The sequence below is a fragment of the Tigriopus californicus genome, chromosome 5 (assembly GCF_007210705.1).
Source record: "Tigriopus californicus strain San Diego chromosome 5, Tcal_SD_v2.1, whole genome shotgun sequence".
In the NCBI taxonomy this organism is placed as follows: Eukaryota; Metazoa; Arthropoda; class Copepoda; order Harpacticoida; family Harpacticidae; genus Tigriopus; species Tigriopus californicus.
Window position 1 is genome coordinate 3,092,356 of NC_081444.1, and position 24,117 is coordinate 3,116,472.

Genomic DNA, 24,117 nt, shown 5'->3' on the forward strand with positions numbered 1-24,117 from the left:
AAGGGAAGTAGAAACGGGAGAAGCTGAAAAAACGAGACAAACGACGGTGGAAACTCGACGAAGGCTGAAGATGGGGGAAGAGAAGAGCGAACAAGATGGACTCGGGAGGCTGGAGCCCCCTTCGCTGTTCATTCTCACACAAGCGAGGACGAAGACGACAACCTCTACAGCAACAACGCTTTCTCGAGGCCAATTCCACTAAGAGCCTCCGTCCACAGTTGATCTTGTTCCACGGTGGTGAGCGATTGTCATTGTTCCACTTGGTGGCTCAACTCCGTCCTCACTCTTACCTATAGACAAGAAACAGGCCATATATTTGTATCCTATGATCACTTTTGACACCTGGCTTGCAACATAGTCCGCCACACTCCACGCTTTAGATTAGTGCTACTCTTTCTCTCTCTCTCTCTCTCTGCCTGTTTGTCTCTGCCCTCAGCCTTCGAGGATAGTGCCAAAAAGCGAGGATGTGGTCACTTGTCGGAGGAGAAGTGGGTCAACGAAGCCAAGCAGGAGTACGAGCCCTGGACTAATCCAATTTTGGCCATGTTTATGATCCCAATCATGTCTATTTGAGATCCCAAAATCGAAGAACAACAACACCGAACATCACTGCTCCAAACTAAGAGGTAGGCGATGGGAAATTATTTTTCATAAGAACCTTTTAGCCTGAGATTGGCAGCTTAATGGTATTTTAGTAGCTTGCTGAGTGGTCGATCTCTTTGGCTGTCAAATGACGATGATAAAGCGGACTTTGTGAACTTTGCTTTTGGCCTCCATCCTCCGAGGGGATCCATGCTACAGAAGCCAATACGTCAATTGGACCTTTGTTTTCTTACAACTCTGACGAAGGAGAGGGAGAGAGGGAGAATGGTGGAAAAAATTAGCAACTTCCATGCAGGCACCTTTAAGTGGCCACCCAATGTTTTCGCCCTTTTCTTATCGAAAAAAAACTTTCCCATTAGGATCTAAACGCAAAGAACCAATGCCCTAAGGTGCGATCTCTCGTGATGTTTTTCCTGGAATAAATTGATTTGAAAGGCCACTTTGGCCCAATGGTGGAGCATATTTCTACCACTCATGTTTTGACAAGGTACGTTAGACCTAACATTTCAAGTTTGGAGGATAATTTTCTTCTGGTACAATTCGAAAGTTTACAGTGGTTTACATAAGTTCTCGTAGAAAAAAGCCCAAAAGGAATATAAACAAAAAGTCCACTTATTCATAAGTCCGTTGGGCTTACACATCATCCATCAGGACAGCCTTTGACGGTAGAAAAAGGATACAAGTGGATGCTCTTTCATCTCACACTTGTGCAAAAGAGAAAATACAACCTTGACCGATTCCTCAGGTGGCCTTACTTCCATTCTTTCTCAAATGATCACAAAAACACAATTCCCTACGATTTTCCGACCTTGGTTCACCCTAGACCACTATTATAGCTTGACAAGGTTGAAACCCAATCCTACTCGAGAGATTGTCCTAAGGGAAACATGATTCAGTATCTGTACAGTGTGTCCTTGTGCATGATCCCCGAGGCTCGAGCAGATTTGAATACAAAAAGACTCCCTTTTCTAAGTTGATAACTTCAACCACCTCATTCAAATCGGATGATTCATTGAAATAATCTGAAACTTTGCACACCATAACGCCCTTCTGTATGGACCAAGTCAACTTTTTGCAAATGATCCAGGGCGGGCCAAAGCAAGTTCAAAGAACACGCTGAAATTGATGGGACGGAAGCACAGATCATTTATCTCACGAGCGTGGCAGTGTTGGCCACGCTTTAGAGTGCTCCACATCATCACCTTCGATGGCGACTACTACGTCCATCTAGTCAAGAGGACCTCTTGGATAAGAACCACTACTATGGTCTGACCAAATGACCTCAACTTGTCCGCCTACTGTAACGTAGTACGTCGTAGGTCTAGGGAGTAGTAACGTTAGTGGTGGTAGTACGAGAAGTAAGTAAGAGTTGATGTAACTGTGGTGGGACACGTGAGAACACGATATCTTTCATATCCTCAATTCACAGTGTGTAGACCTCGTGTCATCTCTACTCAAGTCTTCAAGGCAAGAGCGCGAACTGTTTTTGTGAGGATAAGAAGATCTCCAAGTTTTTCTCGACGGCCCAACTAAGGAACTAACTCAAGAATGGCTGTTGGTTGGTCCGTTGGTCCGTTCAAAAGGAGGAAATTACTTCATTCCGACATTGTGACCACTGACCAAGACCAACTTTTTTCCACAGTTAGACAGACCTAGGGAGCTCTTACTATATAGGGTACGTAGTGAGCATTGGCGTACTAGTAGTAGTGCGGACTTTCATTCACGGCTTTGTTCACAGATTCTGTGGATCATTTCAACCATGAAACTGCAGATTGTAGAAGGGTTGTTCAGATGAAATGTGAGGGGGAAGTTCCCTCCTTGTCCAACGCGCTAAAACTTTAGCGTCTTCTCTTTCTCGCTTGGACTTGGGTTGGAATTATTAATCCAAAGCGTTCATTGTCAGTCACTTCATAAACACACCATGTGTTCAATGGTTCTTAAAGGCACTTCAATTCACCGGTTTCTTGATTTTTTATGAGTGTTGCCTAATTACAGCATCTTATTTGCAAAAAAAGGAGAACTGCTTTTGGCATCTTCTTAAGTCTTGATTTCAAGATTCTTGTGTAACGCATGCCACACCTTAACTGCATACTAGGTACTTGAAAAAGCCAATCGGTTTCGAATAATTGCATTGAAGCTTTGTTCCTCAAGCGTGAGTTGGACCATTATCCAAACCTTTTGGACTCAGTCGTGCATCTCAAGCTCAAAGCCCATGACCCCAGATCATTTGCGAAAATGATGATTTATGTTGTAACGCGAGAGGGCGAAACCACCACTTGTGGCCCTTTCAGCAAGAGTAATGGCTTTCTGACAACTAGCAAAAATAGATGACGTCCAAAGACCCATGTCCAACAAAGAACCAAGCAACCGTAACTAGTAATGTGAGATCCCAGCTCTTGTGAGCTTGTGTTTGTGTACTAAGCATTGTTGCCATTCCAAGGCTGAAAAGTGAGCCCTTCACTCGGATCTGAAGCACAGTTTTTGATGCCTCTAGTCAAAGACGGAAATTTATGTGTTTCGCTCGACTTCATAAAGACAAGCAAAAGAGCATTTCGGACAAGACATTAAGAAGCTAGCTTCGAAGTTATCGTTGGTATTCGCCACATTCACCCACTGTCGTCATATTTTTATGTTGTGGACAAGTTTGCCATTTATACATTGCCAGCCTCGAGCGCCCAAGGAGCCTTCATGTTGTAGTTATAGATCTTGTAGCATCATGTGTTCGCATAACATACTGTCTCTAACTAAACCAGAATGCGAATGGTGTGGAGCAACAAAAAGATCTTGTGATTTATACATCTCTGCTCTCATTGTGTTCCAAGATGCGAGAAAAGATGGCCATTGAATTGGTAGCATATGTAGGTGGAAATTCTTTATCTTCTGTGTGTGTATCATGGTAATATGAACGAAAAAATGCTTACGACCACACAAAAAAAACCCTCAAGGCTAATCAGGGTGGCCAAAAGAGACAGTAATGCAAAAATTCACATTCATGGGACAGGAATCATTCGAAGAGGGTTTAAAACGTCAACACATATTTTGATGACGGCGCCAATCTTTGGACTGTTTTATGATAATTTTCAGAATTTGAAGACGTTTGGTGAAATATTATCCCGTTTTGGAGATTTTCTCCTTGTGAGAGAGGTCCTTCGAACAGATTGATTTACACAACTTCAACTGACAAGGAAATATATTCACTACAAAGTATTAGAGTGAATGGTTTTTTAATGTGTGAGCAAGAAAATACGATTCATTTGAAGTTTTTTTTTTGCATGTTTGGGTTCAAAAATCGTCTCGCACATTAGCAGACGTAGAAGCATTCATCCAAGTGGTCGTTTTTACTTCTACCTTCCTATGGCAATTCGTGACATTTGTGTTTCGAAAACGTTACAAGTCTCATACAATTATGGCCTCTCGAAAGAAGTTTCGTTGCTAGTGCTGGCCTTGGATTCGTATTTTGACAACTCAAGGCCAAAACTTGGCCCTCTCGGGTCACGAGTCACGACCATTTCCCATAAATTGTTTGTATTCTGTTTGCAAACTCGAATTCCCTGCTATAAACTTTTTTACAAGATTTTTTTCGTTAGTCGTGAACTAACAAAATCGTAAATTCAAACGACCAAATGCTGATGTTTTTCTTGGAGGGCGATAATTGTTTTGTTAGCCTTTAACACGGCATAGAAATGGAAAATTTGCTTCAAGCCCTCCGTGTAGCACTTAGAAGTCGTTAAGGAAGTGGCAATTTTATCGCGACACTTTGACACTCTCATTCCATCGGAAGGGGATTCAGAAAGCCATTACACCCACCAAAATTAGCTCCTCCGTCCGGAATATCAATGAGAAGACACGTTCCGAGATCGAAGATTGAGTTCATCGGAAAGTTCCACAAGTCATTAAATAAGGTCCAAAAGGTTGATTTGCCATTCACAGACTCGGAAACACTGAGAAGAGCGTCATATTTGATGGCATTGATTGGCACGAGACAAATGGTACAAGCGGGATATTGATAAGAATGTGGTAAGGCTGATCATTTCTCTTCGTTAGTCCTCTCCAGTTGTTGCTCGGCCCAGCAAATCCAAAATATACCAATTATTGGTCACTGCCGACCAAGGGTCGTCGTCGTTGGTGGCATATTATGCACAATATATCATATGAAAAAAAAAACATCCAAGTTACTTGGAGTTTATTAAGCACTAGATTAATCTTCAGCCTTACACACAACTTTTATTTTGGCCTTGTACGTATGTCCGTGTGACGGAATTCTCACTCTCTCACCCCTCCCATACTCCATCTCCATCTAAATTTGAATATGTCAGTTCGTCCGCCTTCAGGGAACGATTTGGATCCTCCCATTACTTTCGAACAAGATCCCTTGGGACGACTTGTCAAAACGAGATCGAGTTCGAATTTGGACCACTCGCTTGCTGGAGTTCTTTTTTCACTGTCATTTTTCGAAACTTTGACCAATCACTGTAATAACCTACCAATAGATAAAGGAATGGCAAGTCAAGTAGAGATCAATTCCTCGTTTGATGCAGGGATTTCCAAACCTTGTTCCACTAGATCTATGAAAATGCTGACGCGAGTCCACGCTTGATTCTAGGCTCATCATATACCCTATATATTTACATTTGTGCTCTTACATTTATGGATTTTTTATAAATTGTAACCCAAATTTGAGAGGGAATGAGATCCGGAATATCTTCACTGTCCCCACAATTTGGCATAGTTCTAATGAACTTACTTAACTCGAATGCATTCAAAGAATCGAAAGTTCTTTTTAAAAGTTTGTGATGAACCAAAAAATATCCCGTCATGACAAGCATATTGTGAGGTATCCTCAAATACTCCAACTTCTTTGAAATGGATAGTGCTAAAAAAGAAGACCACTCTACTAAATTGTTCCAATGTGTCACAAATACACCATATTCATGTTGGACAAATTAGGAGAGTCGCTCAAAGTGCTTGACAAGATTGATTTTGTATTGTAAAGAACTTTAAAGAAGAATTCTGCTAAAAAGTTGGAACAGAGAGTTAAAAAATTGTGAAGGTGGTAGACGGAGAGTTTTACTTATACTCTTAAGTTTGACACCTTTATTCAAAATTCTTTTGCTATTTCCTTTACATAATAGCCCATTTTTTACTCGGTAGCAAGCCACCCTTCTCGTACTTCATATTATGAATTCAAATCCTTCCTTATCAGCTGAAAATGTCTCAGATTGAAATAATTTTGAAACAGCTGGGCCCGTCATTTTCAGTTGTACAACAACACATGTGCAAGGTCTATGGTGTTAATTTAAGTTTTTCGATATTGAAGGTAGCCCTAACATATCTTCAACTTCACTTTTTTGCACTTCTTGCATAGCATTATGGGCTTTAAGAGCCCTTGAAATCGTACACTCTACAACTTAGTTTTGGATTTAGCGTCTCATTGGAGATGCGTCTGGCAAGATAATTTACGGTGAGACGATGAATTTTATGGGGCATGATGCCGTGGCAACATCTAAGGACCTTAAAGATAACATACTTCAAACCGTCTCTCGACTTGTCTGATCCTCCAGTCCTCCTTCATCAAGTTCTTCCCTTCAAATTGATCTGGGATGACTTTTCAATTTTGTAGCCAGAACTTCAATCCTTCTTCAATGGACGGTTGAACAGGGAGCTTTGAGAAATTACACTTGCCAATCTGATTTCATGTCACATGTTCGTTAAAAAATCCGAAACTGAAAGCTTCATCAAATCTCACGTCTTCTTGACTCCCCCTCCCTTAGCATTAGAGTCTTGTCGAAGAAGAATTCGAAGTTAGGCTTGTTGGTCGAAAAATGAGGAACCCTTAAGCAGGCATCACACATTCCACTCCTTTTTCTAAGCAAAACCAGAACAAAAGATAGTAGTTCTTGGCACCCTGCCCATCACCCGGAGATTGGAACAGAAAGGGACCCCCTCTTAGGCCATGTAACGTGGGACCTTGTCAAGCAATGGAGTCACATTCGACAAGCTCTACCCATTGAACCCAAGATTTCTCTAAGTGGAACCGAGCCCTCATTGTCTCAAGGATTGTGCGCATGAAAGCAAACGTCAGCCGAGCTAGATATGGAGCTCTGACAAACTCGCTCATTGTGTCTGCATATCTGTCCCTCGCTTGGATCCTGAGCTTTGTACTGGTACCATAATTGATCTATCCAGGGCATTTGGAGCTGTCTAGAGACGCTGTGCAAACACTGACAAGCTGAAATCGTCGTGAACAAGGTCGATGCCCTTCAAATGGTTCTACGTTGTAGGAAAATGAGCCGATGCTGCAAAGTCCTCTCGTCAAGGACACTAATCTATCTTGAGGGTCTATGTACAATCATTGTGCTATACTGGGCGATATTTATACTAACCCAAAGTACATAAGACTCCGTAAATGGATCCTTAATCTAAGGCCAAATGGAATGATGGTGCTTTTGAAAAGGCCACCAAACTCATTTCAACTTCACAACATGCATAATACCCAGCTTACCATGGAACCCATCTACTCGTGTATCATCTATCATCTGTGCCAACAATAGTCACAGGTGCTAGAGCTTAGATTTATTCCAAGAGATATGCAAGGTCGTCCAAAGCAAAATCCACATCAAATTTGAAGCGAATCTGGAAGATGAGATTTCGTCAAAGCTGGCGCTACTGAAGCGAAAGATGAAGGTGGAAACAAAAAGTGGGAAGTCATGGATGGCAATTATTGGTTTATCGCTCATACCTGAGAATGTGAACAACCTGAAAATTGCAATCCTTCGTTTTTTTTTGTGCCTGTGCCGATAGCTGATCTAGCGTTTCCCATCGTGCTCATACCACATTCCACAGGGCGCACTTGTGAAAAGTTGGATCCTTTGAAACACCAACGGGAGAACGACGAGGATGCTATTTTTGGGTTGGCGTTCCCTCACAAGGTTCTTTCTTCTCCTCCTCACTTCCCGGGAGACCTTAAGGCCCCCAATGGAAAAGAAGGCCGACGCCAAAGTCTAAGGGAGGTAGGGGGTCCTTCTGAATAGCGTTTGGGACCAACAAGCAAACCACAGAGAGCGAGCGAGCTAAGGCTTCTCCCTGGTTGGAGCGTGGAACGAAATGAGAGCGCAATGGAACAAGTCACAAGAGTAGTGCTCCCAACATCCGGAAGTATGTATGTAGAAGAGCCTTAGCAATTGCGCAGAGTTCCTCTCCGCCGACCCGGTGGCAATCACGTTGGAGTTGGATGAAGGACAAGTATTGATGATCCTGTGGGTCATTCATCTTCGGGTGTGGAAGGGATATCCTCAAATTAATCTTACATTACCCTGATTGAGAAAGACTAAAAGCAACCGGCCTATAAATCACTTTCCAGCCGTTTCAACAACTATTAGAAGGCCATTAGCTCAAGTCAGAGCCAGGCCAGGGGGGGGCTTCAATTCAGTCTGGATTTCGTTTTCCCCCTCCATTTTCGACCCATTGACCGTCCAATTGTCAATGGTACATGGGCTGGAGAAAGAGACGCCTAACTCGTCAATATGCCTCAGAGGATCTCCGTAGAAGGCATCCCAACTTAGCCGCTCGTCCCTTAAAATGACAAGGAGCAGTGCTGCCAGTCTGTGCTAAGAGAATAACCATGGATGAAACATGTCACCGGATAAAGCCGGCCAACTTTTCGAGGGAAAATGCATTCAACTTACCATCTTTTGGCGAAAGATCCCAAACGAGATAACGTGAGTGACGACCAGGACCACGACGGGGATGATAAGGCCAAGCAAGACGACTCACTTCAGAAATAAACTTGTGGTGTGCCAATTGACGCAACCCTGAACGAACGAAGTTTGCATCTCACTCCCTTCTTCTTTCTCTCTTTCTTTCTCTATGACAAAAACTTTCCTCATTTTAAACAATTTTAGTGGAGTGCATTAAAGACGCTTTTGAGCTGCTTTCCCTGCTTTCACTCACACAATCACAAGGAAGGAGGAGCAAGACTGATCACAAACGCCAATTTTGCGAGTGATGAGGTTTGCTCGTTCTTCAGCCATATTTAAGAGTCACCAAGGAGATCCTTCATGCCCACATAAAAAGGAGATCCACAATGTTTCCTTCGGTCCATTGACCAGCAGTGAGAACTGAGAAGCATCATGTTATGACACAGAAAGAGTCTAGTTTATTGCCCAAAAGTTATAAAACGCTCCACCATCCTGAAATGAGACACACTTGTTCCTTATTGGCCCGCTACCAAATGTCCGTATCTGTATCCTGACTCGGATTTTCTGGACTTATTGCTTCCAACTTCGAGCCTTTTCGAGTCTTTCCCAGCCTCTGTGGATTTTACTGGCTCTTTCAGTCCTCTGCAAAAGGGGACACGATTTCTTTAGAGCTTGCATCGACTCAAAACAGCACCATGTTGACCTCCTGAGCCCAGAGGCTCATCTAGAACGACGTGATATTATTGATATTGCACATTTTACAGCTCTAAAAAGCAGGTCAAGGTCACTCAAAGGACCAGGATAATTTGTACTAATCGGACCCATATGAAACTTAAGGACCCCGCAAACAAATAGCGATCTCTATCGAGACTTCCTTGGGAGCCGAAAATTATCTAGGAAATTGAAGACATCCGTTTGAGAACTGGCATCGTCCCACTTTCAATCCAGATTCGCTCTGCGCCTTTCGAGGTCCTTCAATATACTGTGACGTGCTTTGTTGTTGCTATTATAAGAAGACTCCACTCCCGAAGTGCAGAAACCCATCTGAGACAGCTGGGGAGGCTGAAAAGGCCATAACAGTCTTGGAAAGGAGAGGAAAAGGCAATAAAAGATTTCAAGTTTATTGGCATTCAAAATGTTGGGAGAGCCTTGGCATTCTTGGCCAGATGATTCTCCGAACATTCCTAAGATCTTGAGTGAATAAGCTCTTCGCACAATGAAGCTTCAGAGGAAAGTCCATGACGGCAAATTCTTCAGTGCCTCGATCTTTGGAGCCCGCCCGGCAGAGGGCCCGGTTTAATGAGGCGATTGACAAGGGGCAATCCCATTTATCTTGGGAGAACAACTGGTGGAAAATACTCATTCTTGCTTGGTCTTGTGTATTTTCTTCGTCTTTGAAGAGGTCGATAAGGATTCTGTGATCCCTACGAGTGAAAGCTGCAATGGTCGGATGCATGACAGCAGTTCAACAGCACCAACCATTGTTGCCAAGGAGAAACCCTCCGATTTTCTAATTCGTTTGCTTCCCCAAGAATCCTTACTAAGTGAACTTAAGGCCCTTGATATTGTTTGAAATGCTTCCAATTTTCTCAAATTTGAATAATAAAATTCGTTTGAGCACATCCGAGCATTGTTCCCCGATTACCCCGTGAGATCACTTGATCCTAAAACACCATCGAACTCTTTTTAGAGACCTGACTTATGAGGAGTTTCATAAAAACAACTTTTTCAGTTTTGAGGCCTTAATGACAAAGGCAAGCTTACGACGAGTGATAGATCGAAAACGGGCTTAACCAAATTTGATGACGATGAACAAGTACATCTGTATTTTTAGGTTCAAGGATCATGTGCTTTGTTGAGTATGGCAAATGAAGACGCGTATTTGAGCTTTTTCGATGTCACAAATGGTAGCTCATTCGAAAGATTTGTTTTTTTGTTCTTTTTTAAGAAGCGTTTTTAGTACATTGAAATGTACTTGAGAGCCAACGGTCATACAAGTTCTTCAATTTTTATTTTTTCAATTGTGATATGCAAGGAATTTAATTGTCCATATGTCGATTATCATGCTTTTTCACTATCATAATAAGTAATATATGGGATCAGCAAAGTTTACAGCACTTGCTACCCTATATAAAAACACTTTAAGTCATAGGGACAGTTATTATAAAATTGATTTATGTGAACGAATCAATATTTCCTGCCATAACACGGAGATAAACATTTTTTAAGTTGATTTAGAACGTTCTTTGTCAACGATCCCAGACCAGCCTCACAGTCAAGGGTGCCCTAGACACTTTACATGACCAAATATCTTATAAATCATGACCCACCACGACTTGTAGGGAGTTTTATTCCCTTGGATCGGTTACAAACCCGAGAATCAAAGGAAGAAAAAAAAATATTTGTCCAAAGTTGAAGTCCTCTCTCTCGTTTCCGCTACTTGCGGATATTGAAGAATGCAATTGTTGAGAAAGACCATGAGCAACTTTCTTTTCTCCTTCATAGATTTGGTGCATTGTACGTACGTACGCACCCCAATAATCGACTACAAAAGGGTTGCCAAAGTTGGTGATTCATGGACCAAAACCGATTTATTAAAGCTGCGTGACCTCTTTACGAGTCATCTATCAAACGGAGAGCATTCCATACATATTGAAGGACAAGTTCCTCATTTCCAGTAAATTGTTTCCTTGGATATAGCATAGATCTCTCTTGTGGAGTTGCCAAGTCGGGAGTAATAAAAATGATTAGGCATTGGTCTATGGTACTAGCTGAACTTTTGCAAAACCACAAGGTTTATGGCATGAGAGCGTGGTCTTTTGTATATACTCGTATAAGATGAGAGAGTCTCCTAGCAGTGGGTCCTTGCCTCAAACACGGTCCTCCCATTGAGAATCCCCGAAGAGTAGACTGCCAAGGAAAATCCATTTCGGGACTCTCTGAGGACCACAGCCAAAGCAATTTTCGAGCGTCTTGATAAATGGAGACATAGTACACAACGTACTTCTCCAAATCACCATCTGGTCATGGGTAGACTTCATTACCAAAGGGTGCGGCGCTCTGTCGAAGGGACAATCAAGGATACGGAAGCAGCCATCGTTACAAACACACCCAAGGATCTCATTGCCCCACAAATTCTCTTTCCAGGCAAGTGCCCAGGAGGATAAACGTGCCCCAAAATGGCGGTGGTCGTGGGTCCGGGCCGGAAAGGTCCCATGATTCCTTTGGATAGTGACAACTCGACAGGTTTGAATCGACCCACGTTTGAGTGCAATCAGGACGATCACACTTCCGCCATCATTCTCATTACCTTGGGCGTCCTTGGGGTTGGTGCCAATGTCGCTCTTATGGCTGTCATCTTGTTTAGCAAGCATCTGCGAAGGTGAGCTCAACTCGGCTGTTTCTCGATGTGTTTTTTTTCCACTCTTGACCAGAGTCCGGACCAACTCGAAAAGATTGACTGAACCAGAACTGATTTTTCTTCTCGATTCCTGAACCCACAACGCCAGCTTTAGTTGTCAAATTTAGAGATATCTCTATCTACTAAATAGCCAAGTTGTGATGACACTTCAAGTAGACACACATGTTCCATTAGAAAGTCAGCAATTAGATTAAGACTTGAATCTCGCTCTCAGCTTTCCTCTGAACTTTGATCTTCTTGGTGCCTTTGATCTTTATCATATTTGTTTCTGTATTAGGCAACTGAAAGGGTAAAAAAACATATTCTCGCCCATGTTTGCAAAAACATTTGTGGGGATATATTTTTCAATCCCATGTTGGTGCCAAATTAAGAACACTTATTCACCTTTCCTTTGCACCTACTAAAGATAGTATTCAATCTCGACCAGATAGTTATGAGCATCGCCGAGGCCTGAGACACATGTTACCTTGCAATAAATAGATCTAATCACCACTTAACTAAACCATCTACTAAATTTTCGTGCACTTCGTTCCCTCACTTTACATTGGTTTACATCATTGTCCAGCTCTGCCAAGTTACACCAGAAACCCCCTCAATCTTTCTATGCTCTAAAGAGTGCTGGCCACACAATATTTAACATTCAGCAATCAGCAATCTAAGTTCGAATATTCAAGAAATTGCTTCCGGTTATTTCACAATTTGAACTACAAATTTTGATAGTCGAAACAGATTGTGGAAAGTTTTGATTATTTTATTGTCTTCGCACGCTGCGAGATGAAGTAAGATAAAATCGAGAAGCCTTTCCTTGTGATAAGATATCTTAAAGTCAAAAGTTACAATTTGCTCACACAGAACAGTTTTAGCTCTCATTGTATAAATTAACATCACAAATGACACACGCAATACCAATTACCTCGCTCTTTTTCTACATTTCAATTCATACATTTAGCAAACTCTTATGAACTGAATTTTGGGTGTTCGTCGGTTTTGACCACTTTTGAACATAGACCTCATGCTTTCCATCAGGTCGACGTTCATTGAGTTCAGCTGAATATTGTGTGGCTCCATTGTCAAAAACCCCGGGATTGGCCCTTTTTCAATCAAAAGATATAACAAAACATGCACATCATCATCAAGCACAACATTCACATCAACAACCTACACCCACCTACATGCTGCTGCTTCATCCTTTCCCCAAACAGGGATCCTGATGTCACGATGCTCAAGCTCGCCTCTTCTTCACCTTCCTCCCTCTCCTCCTTCTGCGCTAACGACCATACTGAAGGCTCCCCCACCCCGTTGGAACACTACAGCCTTTTCGCATGAGTTCATGTCCTAACCCGCCACACCCAGAATCGCCCCAATCACGTCACCCCTAGCCCAGCACTGCCCCTCCTGTGCACGGATCCTCCCCTAGGTGGGTCATGTCGTCATCCGGGAGCGGGAGGATCAACACGGTGTCCCGGGGCATCCCTGGAGCCGGCGTGTTTCAAGGTGAGCGCGGAAGCAACATCACCAATGGGACCGTTATCGAATGCCCGGAGAATGCGGAGACCGCTGCCGCCATCATATTCGCGGTGGCCGGCATGGGGATGTTCACCAACATCCTCATGATGTTCCTTATTCTAGCCAGAAAGAACCTCAGAAGGTAAGTGTTTAGACAGAAAAGACACAATCCTCTGAAAAAAGACATCCCCCCACATACACCTTGGCATAAAAAAGTCTAACCTCCAGATCGATCCCCTAACCCTTTTGTTAAAACCTAGTAGCTTTCGATTTGTGCAATATACATAGAGTATGTGTGATGGCGTCAATTTTGGCTTGTGTTTATGTGTGTCAATGTGAATAAGTAGTGGCCTTACAAAAGGCCAATGCCTGAGAGGCCACGCACAATGCGTGTGTATGGGTGTGTGTCTCAATCAGTGACTCTGTGACAACGACATGTAGTAGTACCTTGTACATAAGCTGATTGATATGTTTATGAAATCAAAGGACTTGCAAAGATTGGCCTTGACAATCTACCTCATCAAACTAAGGGGGAAGTCATCAGGAACGAAGTCCCCGCTCCCCACTCAAGCACTTACTTCTTTTCCTTTTTTAAAATTCTTGCTTTCTGGAGAGCGTGACCTCATTTTGAGGCGAGTAAACATTAGGCAGATGGATGTCAGCAAAGAGCCAAAGAAGGCAGACCTCTTTGTCGTCTTCCAGTGTGTGTCTCGAAAGGGATAAGAACCTGTTGGAAAAAGTTGGGACAAAAATTCCATGTGCCCTGAACCCGTCCCTCACAGGGCTTTTATGGGTTTTCAAAACCTCCGACCTCAAACACCTTTTTTCAAAAGCAAAAAAGTTTGCGTGGCCACCTTTTCGGAAATCTTTGAAAACTTTTAGTAGGAGAGGTTGCCGCAAATTCGGACCGAACTCTGGTGTACGCTTTTATTTGACAATTTTGGTCACACTCGGAGTTCCAAATAGTTTGTCAGGGTTGTCAATGCTATTTTTGATAAGGGATGATATCGGTAAAGCTTTAGATGTCCTTTCAACGAACATTTTGGTTAGTCTGTTGTCCTTTGAACTTTTATCATAATCAATACAGTCGAAAAAGTCGAAAAAGTCCTTTTAAACTTCTTAAGGTTATTTGAACAGCGAAAGTTCTACTTATTCATGCTCCTTTGTAAAAATACCATACACCATTGAGATTGTCCAAATTGTTCCTCTCGTTCTCGTCATCCCCCATTTTGCTCCATGAAAGGCCTCCCTTAAGTAATGAAGACAATGGTAGTTCCCCAGTTATCCATGGATCATTGTCAACCTAAAATAATGGGGCCCTGTCTTGATGGGCAGGTCTTACGGTCTGTTAGGTTTCATAACGCAACCGAAAGCTTTTATTTGAGGAGCTCGCCAAACTTTTGGTAGGGTTTCCAATTGAATAAGGATGGATATGAGTTTGGAAGAAGTATCAAACAGTGCTCAAAGATCCAGTGCAACCCCAGGTAAGCTCGTGAGTTCAAACAATGGCCTTCTTTTGATGCACATTCTCATGATGCGTGTGCGATCTTGCCAGCAGCTTTCACATCAAAAGCCATCTTCCCAAAGTGATTGCTATCAAAGCCTAAAAGCAACGTTTATTGTCTACTTGGCTATCGATGATAATGATGCGGTCTAAAGCTCGTATTTGTCGACCAGTTTTATTGCATGGCCACTATTGTGTACAAAGGGGATGCTTCATTAAAGTTAGCTTTAGAGGGGCAGTGAATTTTCATCAGGCCTTCTATGAGCAGCCATCATCAGTGATAGCAGAAAATTTTTTCGCCATAGGTGGAGCCAAGGACTCCTGTTTCATCAGGCCTTGGTTGATTGCGCCCGAGCGGCCATCCTCATGCCTTTGGGTACGTCCATCTTGAATTGCAAGCCCGTGAACAAATGCAGTTTGGTGGAGACGGCCTTCCTGCTCTTGGTGACGGTCTCGACGGTGAATCTCCTGACCACGGTGCTCAATGACGCTCCTGTCCTTCCGGATGATGATGATGGAGAGGATGCACTCCCAATGCTCATGGACAGCCCTCAATGTGTCGTCTTTGGGATGTTCATGATATGGTAAGACTAATCCTAAAACTAAGGACGACATATCGGAAAAATCGGGTTAGCTCCGAGTTTTTGAAAACAAAGGCTATTTTTTGAAATGTTTCTTTAAGCACTTAGGAGCCCTAAATGCGTATTTTAGGCCACTTACCCTAAAAATTAAGGATTTTTGTCACAATATGTTAATACGTTTTCAGCGTTAATTTCATAACACTGGGGACTCTACCGTTGTTTTATCCAGGGTGACCAGTGGTGTGATTGTATGCTCATGCTCGCACCTATCAATCTAGTCACTATATGAGAACCCAGCCTAGTCAGAACTATACAGTCATCTCAATACGCTCCCAATGAGAACATGACAACCAGACCTTGGGGTAAAGCAAAAACCTTCATATCGGCTTCTTTTTCTTTGTCTGAACGGTTTCGAGATTTCACTTGAAAACTTCCAAACATTCATGTGGAGACACTAATAGTGACTGTTGTTTGGGACCATTTTTCATATACTCAGCCTTTTTGCCACCAATATCTTGACTCCTACGAATTGTGAGAGAGGAAAATTAGGGAGATGGAAATATGATGTGACGTTCGAAGAACATATTATTGATCTTTACAGTAACGATAAATGTAGTTAGTTACAATTACAACAAAAACAAAAAAAATCGTCATTATGTCATCACCTCACAAGTGTCAAAAAAAGTTAAAAGAGCCTAGACACCCAGTTTTGTCCGTGTCCACTCCACTATTTGTAGCAGGTCTCCATGGTTTACAAGACTTGTTGTAGAACGCCAATTGGCTCAAGGCCTCTTCAATCAAGGTGGTGTTGAAGTTTATTCTATAGGTTGCCTCTCAACTCATAGAGGAAACATGATGTTCTTTGTTTACTTTGGATGTATCTCCCCTGTATCTAGAAAGTGCCTACTCAAGACAATAGCAGCAGGTTCTTGAGTTCTAAAGGAATAGTATCCCAATCAAAAAGGAAATGGTGTCATGTTGTTGTTGTTGTTTCGTCTCATTATTGTTCGGGGACCTGCCTGCGGTTTCAGAAGGAGTTTTGGATTATGGGCTCGGGCTCAAGAATTTACATTTAAGATGAAGCTGATATCAACTAATGTTCGTTTAGGATAACTTTTCGCTTGCTGTTGTTGACATGTTCTGCTTTAGATGTAACATGATTCGGAACAAAAATATTTATAACTGCCAAGCGATTAGTTACACTTCAAGAGAAGTAAAAAAGAGAAAGGAAGACAACCTTTGACCAATTACAAAAGGTATTTTTGTTTAGAAGAAAGCAAATACTCGAAGAATGTCAAAGTAGGGATATCTGAGAAAAGCTAACAGATTAAAAGATCTTCGCATCACAAGGTTCGAATCTATGTAAAATATTATGTAAAAGTGCCATAATAAAACAAACACTTTTTGACGAATGCAGCTTGATCTAAAATGGCACATTCAGGAAGGTTAACTCATGTACGATTTTAAAAGATGGAGCTCAATATATTTTTCATTTTATTTTTTTCTGAGAAAATTGAGCGATGTAGGATTTGATAAATTTTAATGCAAGTTAAGTGTATCAAAGGTAAGAGTAGTTGTTTGATTCAAATATCAATTATAACGGTTAATTCGACAAGACATATTTCGTGTCATGTACAGATGTGTATTTGAAACAGCTGTTCGTTGTTGCATCTAGGAATTAAATGCTCATTCTACGTACATGGAAAATGTGCTTGTCAGAGCCATATTTATAGAACAAGAAAAACAAACTTTTGGCTGTGGATTTTGTTGGCTGACAGCCTTGAAATTCAATAACTAATTAATCATCATTGGGCCCATGGCCATCAAAACAAGCGAAAGCACGTTTGTAAAACCTTGGCTGTATATATAATAGGAAATAGTTAAAATGATCAAAATATGTCTGGGAGAGGAAAAAATCATTCCATTTTCCACTTCGAGGCTTTTTCGACAAAAGTGACGGAAACCCGATTTTATAGTATAGGCTCTGTGTCAAGTTATTGGATGAGAAATCCACCGCAGATCACATATTTCAACGCAGACGCCATCTCGCAAAATGATTGTTCTTGATGGGTCAGCACTTTTTCGCTTGACTCAACTTTTCTTGGGGTTTTCTCGTCCTTACTCCCCAACTTTTCGAAGAGTTAGCCTTGAACATTGTGTACTCTTCAATTATTAAATGACATGACGACAACATAGCTGAACGTCCATGGCCATCGTTAACTTCTCAAAGTAGGAGGAATGGCCTAAAGGTTCCACTTTAGGGAATTTAATGCTATTTCCAGGCAGATAAAACCTCTCTGGCTTGGCTTTCGCTCTGCATCTTGACCAGCTGAAATTATGATGGGAAAGCTGAGTAGTAAGTGCCTTCAGTTTAACCTGGACAGCCTCACTAATGACCGGTAATTGAGAGGTAATTCTCTTTAGACTCAAGGAAGTAGAAAAGGCCACTCACTTCTGTGAAGCGGGTACCAATTTGAGCTGTCGGAAGGCCGGCCTTGCAATGCTTGGGTACTGGGGAATGCTAATATGGAGTTGATGGTCCATGAAGCAGAATGCAAATTTCAAAGGAAGAGAAAGGAGAGTTGGGACTCATTTGTGTCCAACTTTCCACAAAAGATTGGTAAAGTTCTTCAGTTCAACGAACCCTTTTCTCTTTCCACGCCTCGAACCATTTGATGGTTGCTCTGATTTACTAAACAGGGGTCCTTCAAGTGCTTTTGCTTTCCGGTTGTATGTTCAATATGCATACATTGGAGGAAGTTGAAAATTGGAAGTTTTAATTGTGCCATTCATCCTGCCTTGCTGGGAACAAGTGTGCATTTGATAATAAATAATTAAATAAATCAAAAATATGATTCAGAAAGTACAGTTTACGAGAACGTGTCCTATGGTTCCTAGCAAAAGGAAAATGAAAGTAATGAAACTTTATCTCTCTGTCTAGGTTTCTAATGTCATCTCCTCTAAAACTAAAGCTTTCTTGGAAACGAAGCATCTCTGTGAGGGAGGTCTTCCAAAGAAAACACTTTCGACAAATGAAACAATGCTTTCAGTTCATGTTGGGTCCGCAAGACTTCTTCGAATGAAGTCAGTAAAAAAGCGACGTTCCTCCTAGATCCATCTGAAAGGATGTCAACCCATTTCTAGCTTGGAAACGGACTTGCTTTGACCATCCATCATTTTAAAATCTAAAGTGAATGGTCTGTTTGTGCTCGGAAATCCACGTCTAAGCAAGCCTCTATGATCCTCCCTCCCCCAACTCAACCCAAAACTTTTGGAACTAGGATGCCACCACTGACTTCTACAGAGCATGATTTCTCTGCAAATTGAGATTGGTCGGGTTTGTTTGTTTATTTGTTTGCTCTGTGGGTGCAATATCCTTTCGAGCTGTTTTGCCACAATTGTTCTGGTCTCCATTCTATTTTGCAATGACGCCAGAGCCCTCAAAGAGACGATTAGAACTGACAATACAGCCTTGGCTCCAAAGCGTTTGACACAGAAGTAGACCTTTGGACTGAGCATCTTTCTGGCCTTTTTATTCCCATTGGATTTTGTCCATTTAGGAGAATTGTTGCCTCTTTGTTTGTCTTGTCCATTGGGGTAATTCAGCCAGTTCAGGCAGAAGTTATATAGTACAGAACATACCCAAGATCTAGAGATGAAGAGGAATGGCCAACTTTTTGGCAACTAGGGAGTAAACTCTGCGTGTATAGACCAGAGATCTGGTACGTAGAGAAGGCATGGAGGTAGAAGTACTTGCAGTCCCTGGGCTCCAGGTCTCATTTGCTGAGCAAACTTTCTCGTAGCCATTATTTCTGCCTAGCATATTTTGGTAGCAACCCCCCAAGGTCTCTCTATGAAACTTGTCTCAGGGTCTGAACAAAACCTATCGCCCTCTATCAAATAACACGCGTTGAAAGGTTTTGTTCATATGTGTATGTGTCCTCTGAAAACAGTTTTGCCTTCAATATGAACAAGTGTCAAACGTACCTTTGTCTGTATTGTTCTTTTCTTTTAGGTTCGCCAGCATCACTATCAATTTAGGTCCAACTTTCTTGAGTGGAGCCCTGGCTGCCAATTCAGAGAGCTACTTGAACAAGCCTTCCTGTCCTTTGATCCAAGGCCCATATCGCCATTATGTCCTGAATGTCCTTTGGATTTTCATCAACGTCCTCTGTGTGCTATTAACCATGTACCACTTGTATAAGCTCTACAAGGATCTCAGCCAGTCCAATATGGAGACCTTGAGGGTAGCATCCCTGGTCACCACTATGATTTCCGTCAACGGCAATGACGAAGAGACTCGGGACTCACGCCGTCTCAAGTCCTACATTGCCAAGATGGAACAGGAAGGCATTGCCCGTGTCAAAATGTTCCTCGCCATCACCATTGCCTACCTCATCTTCTGGGGACCACTCTTTTTAGTGACTTTATTCAGTTACGGTGACTACAAGACAGAGACGCCTTCCACCTCGCATGAGGTCACCCTGCACGTGGCCTTTGTGCACGCGTTTGTCAATCCCACCCTGTTTCTAGTGCTTCACAAAGGCCTTAGAAGGGCCACTTTGGATCTCCTGTGCTGTAACTTCCGTGGGGGTGATATCGTGTTGGACGAATATCCGTCCTTGTTCCCATCTGGTGGAGCCTCGGTCGAAGGTGGCATGACCACATTTGAGCCAGATGGGAATGGGGGTCTCGCCCCAGATGGTCTCCCACCCATCGCATCCATCAATCGGACCTACATGTAAGATATGAAGTGTGCACTAATATCTAAATAACTCCTAGCTTCACTTTCCCGCCTCAACCGTAAGGAAAACCGACGGGTACTACAGTATTGATGTTCCATCATGTTATTTGGTATGCCTACATTGATTCCTTTTCGGACCATCTCTGTATTTATGACGACGATTAGGTCTTAGCTTCTCAGGCAGCATGGGAAACAGGAAGCGCCTTTTGGCTCGTGTGACCCTTTGAACTTCTCGGGATGAAAAGTGAGGCTGCTCCACAACAAAATACAGCCCTGAAATGCTCGAGTGGCTTTCTCGATAGCCTTAATGATACTAGTGCCGGGGCAGCACTCGCTCGCGAACCCCTTTTCTTTTATGAGAAAAGACTATTTTTAGAAGGAAAAAAAAACTGTTTTTTTCCTGGCCGGATCTTATGACATCACTCGTTCAAGCCCGGGTTTTCGCCGCACTCGGTTCCTGTACTCATCCATCACAATCCTACACGCACGTACAAATATAGGGAAAAAGACGATTCTGAATTCCTCGATGCCTCAGTCCCTTGACGTTTTATCCCCTAAACAGCCTTCGTCTCGTTTTCCCAGCAAATCCAGCTAAGAGGCGGACGATTCAATATATTAGTCCTAGACTGGGATGTGTTGTACGTGAGTGCTTGCAGAATGTTTGGATTAAGAAGGTCCTTTTTCTATCACATATCTCATATCTTTCAGAAAGATCAATTTGGAAATTTTATATTGTGTTTTGTTCTTATCTTGCACGTAAGATTGATTGTTTCATTGGCTCAAGTGATTGCTATCAGTAAAGAAGAGAGCTCGAGAAATGCCTTTGTGGTCTATTATTTTTCAAGGTAATCTCTTCTACGCTTTAGTGTTACAGTACGAGACCAGAAGTTAATAGGTTGACTTTATGCAATATCAAATGTGGTAAAACACATTATTCTTGTGACAGGAAAAGGCCGACGATTTCCTGTACAGTACTTTTGCGTACTAAAACGTTTTATGTCGCCTTCAAATTAAATTTGTCAATTCTTCTAGATGAATATTCTTTTTTTTTCAATGATTGACCGCCCTTTTCCAAATTTTTGTCGACAGTGTAAAGGGGTAAAAGAGTTTTTACAAGGTTTGTTTATTGATATGCACAATCAAGCACAATTTTGAATGGCATTCTATTTTTCTTCTATGAGGATGAATTTGATGGGGTGCGCTTTTACGCCATTTCTTGAATTGAAAGTCCCATTACTAGTTTTTATTGAAAAATAAAACAGTTTGCAAGGAAACAATGAAACAAAGGACGACGCTCAAAATAAATCTAGAATCGTCAATAATAACCATAAAAGGCTTTTTTCCGTTTCGCGACTCCCACTTGTAACTTCATCCTTCTTGCACCTTGACAGTTGAAGCATTAGGTTCTAAATGATAACTTGTTGCCTTTTTTCACTCCGCCACTTGACTCATTAAATAATCTTTCTACATGCCTTACTTAGTTCTCCAGGCCAGAGTTTTTGAACCATTATATGTTTTATTTCTCCAAGCTACTTAAAGGATAAACATGTTTTCATGACACTGACCGAAACTTTCGCTTATCAAAACCGAATTATCCGGCACCTAGAATATCTATCTGTTAGACTTTGAAATAGGCTCCTTTAAGTTTCTTCAAAGCTTTTATGGGAGTCTCAATTATCAAAATTCCTCCACGAGTTCGACGAACTTAAAACCAGGCACAGAGCTTCAAAACCATTTTGATGCCAAAAGTAGTAAGACCCAGAGCTATCTGCGAGGAAAACTTGTTTTAAAATGTCTTTTTCCTGTACTCGTACTATCGCCCAAAGCGAGACTTTCTTTCAGTTTTGTTTTATGGTCTGCACTTCCTCACAGCTTCGAAAATGTTCCCATTTTATGAAGGCTATCTGGACCAGATTCGTTCTTTTTGCTATTCTTTAATGCTGCAATGAATCTCGTTCACAGCGGCACCCTGCTACGTTTGATTGTTCACATAGCAAATCAAGTGAAGTAAATAAAAACACGTATTTTTCTGGAGCATTCATTCCGCACCAAACGAACAATCCCAATCTGAAAATCGCGACTGATTGTGTTCACATTTGACGTGAAAAATTGGGTCCTGCTTGAATCGTTTTGAAATGGCAAGATTATTAGAAGTTTTGAGACCGGGATTAGGACTTGGATAAACTACCTTAATATCCTTCATGTTTGGTCTCTTTAAATGGATTTTTAGTAAACGTTAACTGCTTCAGTGAAAATGAACATAAAGCTTATTTCAACGTAAAATGTCAAATAATAACACACAAAGTATAAGGCAAAAAAATCATCTATCAGTATCATCAGTCTTAAATGATGCTCAATCTGTGAAGCTTGAATGTCTTCAAAGAAGTTGTCCAACTCCTTGAAAGCTCTGACTGACGTCTTAATCACCGTCCCAAAACTGCCATAAGCCCTTTTTCCTTTGATTTCTCTGGCCTTCACTTCTCCAGTTAATTCAACCTCGAGTGTAGAAATCCTCGCCTCAGTTCCATCCAACCAAAAAAAACGCTGCCATTTTCATACACTGTTCCACGGATGGCTGGTTTAGGTTCCAAAGATTTTTGGATGTTCTCACCAAAGATCGGGTGGGTGTGTGAATCGAAGACGAAGACGTCTGTCAGTCTTGGCGTGAACTTGGCCTTTCTTTCGTCTCTTTGGGCTCTGTCCTGAACTCGTTATTTCGGACACAATGGAACAAAAACATCAGTAGATCACGATAGAAGGGCCCTTTTCATCTGACAACACCCCATGATTGATTTGAGAAATGCACTGAAAGTGCATAGACGATATTTCTGACTGGTTTCATCTTTAGGGGGCTCCAAACTGAATTGGAGAGAGTCCGTTTCCATATCTTACTTTTGGTTCACGTGTAGACCATTAAAAACGTACCGCACTCATAAATATGAAGATGACCTGATCAACCCATATGTTAACCATATAGGACGACGGTAGCAAAAACTGCTGGGTAATAAATGTGGCCAAGATTGGCCAAGATTCATTGCAGACAGCGTAGACAAAGGCTGTCCTTCATGACATAGCATGCAGCATTCCAATGGAACGTCCAAGAATAGGATCTGTTCCTTGCCAAGACTTTCCTGGTTGGGGAGATAACAGCACGGGATCGGGTGCTGAGAGAGCTGTAATCATTCCAGGGGTTTGATGATAGGTGTTTGTCAGATAAGTTTGAACCAAGCAAGCATGGCGGAAGACGTTCCTGAGAAACCCACGGCGGCTGGTTTGTTCCTTATTCTCACGGGTAGTAAGATCAATTCTTTAGAGAGCTTACCAAGGAAAATAAGCTATGTTCGAGTACTTCGAAGTGGAGCCTTTGCAGGATATAAGCATGCTTGTAAATACTTTTGCGGGATCTCTTTTATAGAGCATACCAAATCCTGCAGAGCCAAAAAAACACGTACTCTGTTCTTACCCTTTTTGGCTAGTCACATGCATAGAGATAGAGATATTGAGGCATCGATTTAATGCCACTAGAAGTCTTCTTTTTCAAGGTATCCTCAATATTCTCATGGATTGCTTCCAGTTATCAGAATGAGACATTATTTTTCGAATTGCTACAAAAGTTCAATTTTTCATTCAATTAAATTGATGAGCCTATTTCTAATATTGGTTCAATTGTGATGAATGGACCTTTAAAAATGGTTAAAACCTGAAAAATTATGACCTTTTTGGGGTCAAAAAAGTTAGGGCCTAATTTCCAATTTTACCACTTTTTGGCCAGTTTTTTCAATTTTACGACATGTGTCTTACTTTTTCCACCTTTTAGAACACTATTAGTCGTTTTACCATTTGGATCCTTCACTGTTTCCTTCTTGCTGATCCTTGTTGGAGACGTTTTTAATATACTTCCGTGCAAGATCCAAAAGTGTGTAGCTACTTTATTTTTGGTTTGGTTAGAGGTTTCTCGGGCTTTACTAACCGCTACAAGAAATGCAATCCCCGGTACTATTAAAATAAAAGGTTATAATTCGTCTGTTTATTACCTTTCAATTTTTATATGATATTTGGTA

At 41.8% G+C, this 24,117-nt stretch overlaps 1 protein-coding gene across 3 annotated transcripts in view; it reads left to right on the forward strand.

The window, feature by feature from the left end:
- The window catches only part of LOC131879958 (histamine H2 receptor-like), a 27,587-nt gene continuing 3,470 nt past the window's right edge, over positions 1 to 24,117 (forward strand). The window contains exons 1-4 of one of the 3 annotated variants that reach the window (XM_059226442.1): positions 1 to 626; positions 11,448 to 11,682; positions 15,037 to 15,315; positions 19,328 to 20,053. In XM_059226442.1, coding sequence (XP_059082425.1) covers positions 11,480 to 11,682; positions 15,037 to 15,315; positions 19,328 to 20,053 — 1,208 coding nt within the window. In that variant the 5' untranslated portion in view covers positions 1 to 626; positions 11,448 to 11,479. The other 2 variants (XM_059226440.1, XM_059226441.1) reach the window with 2 other exon arrangements.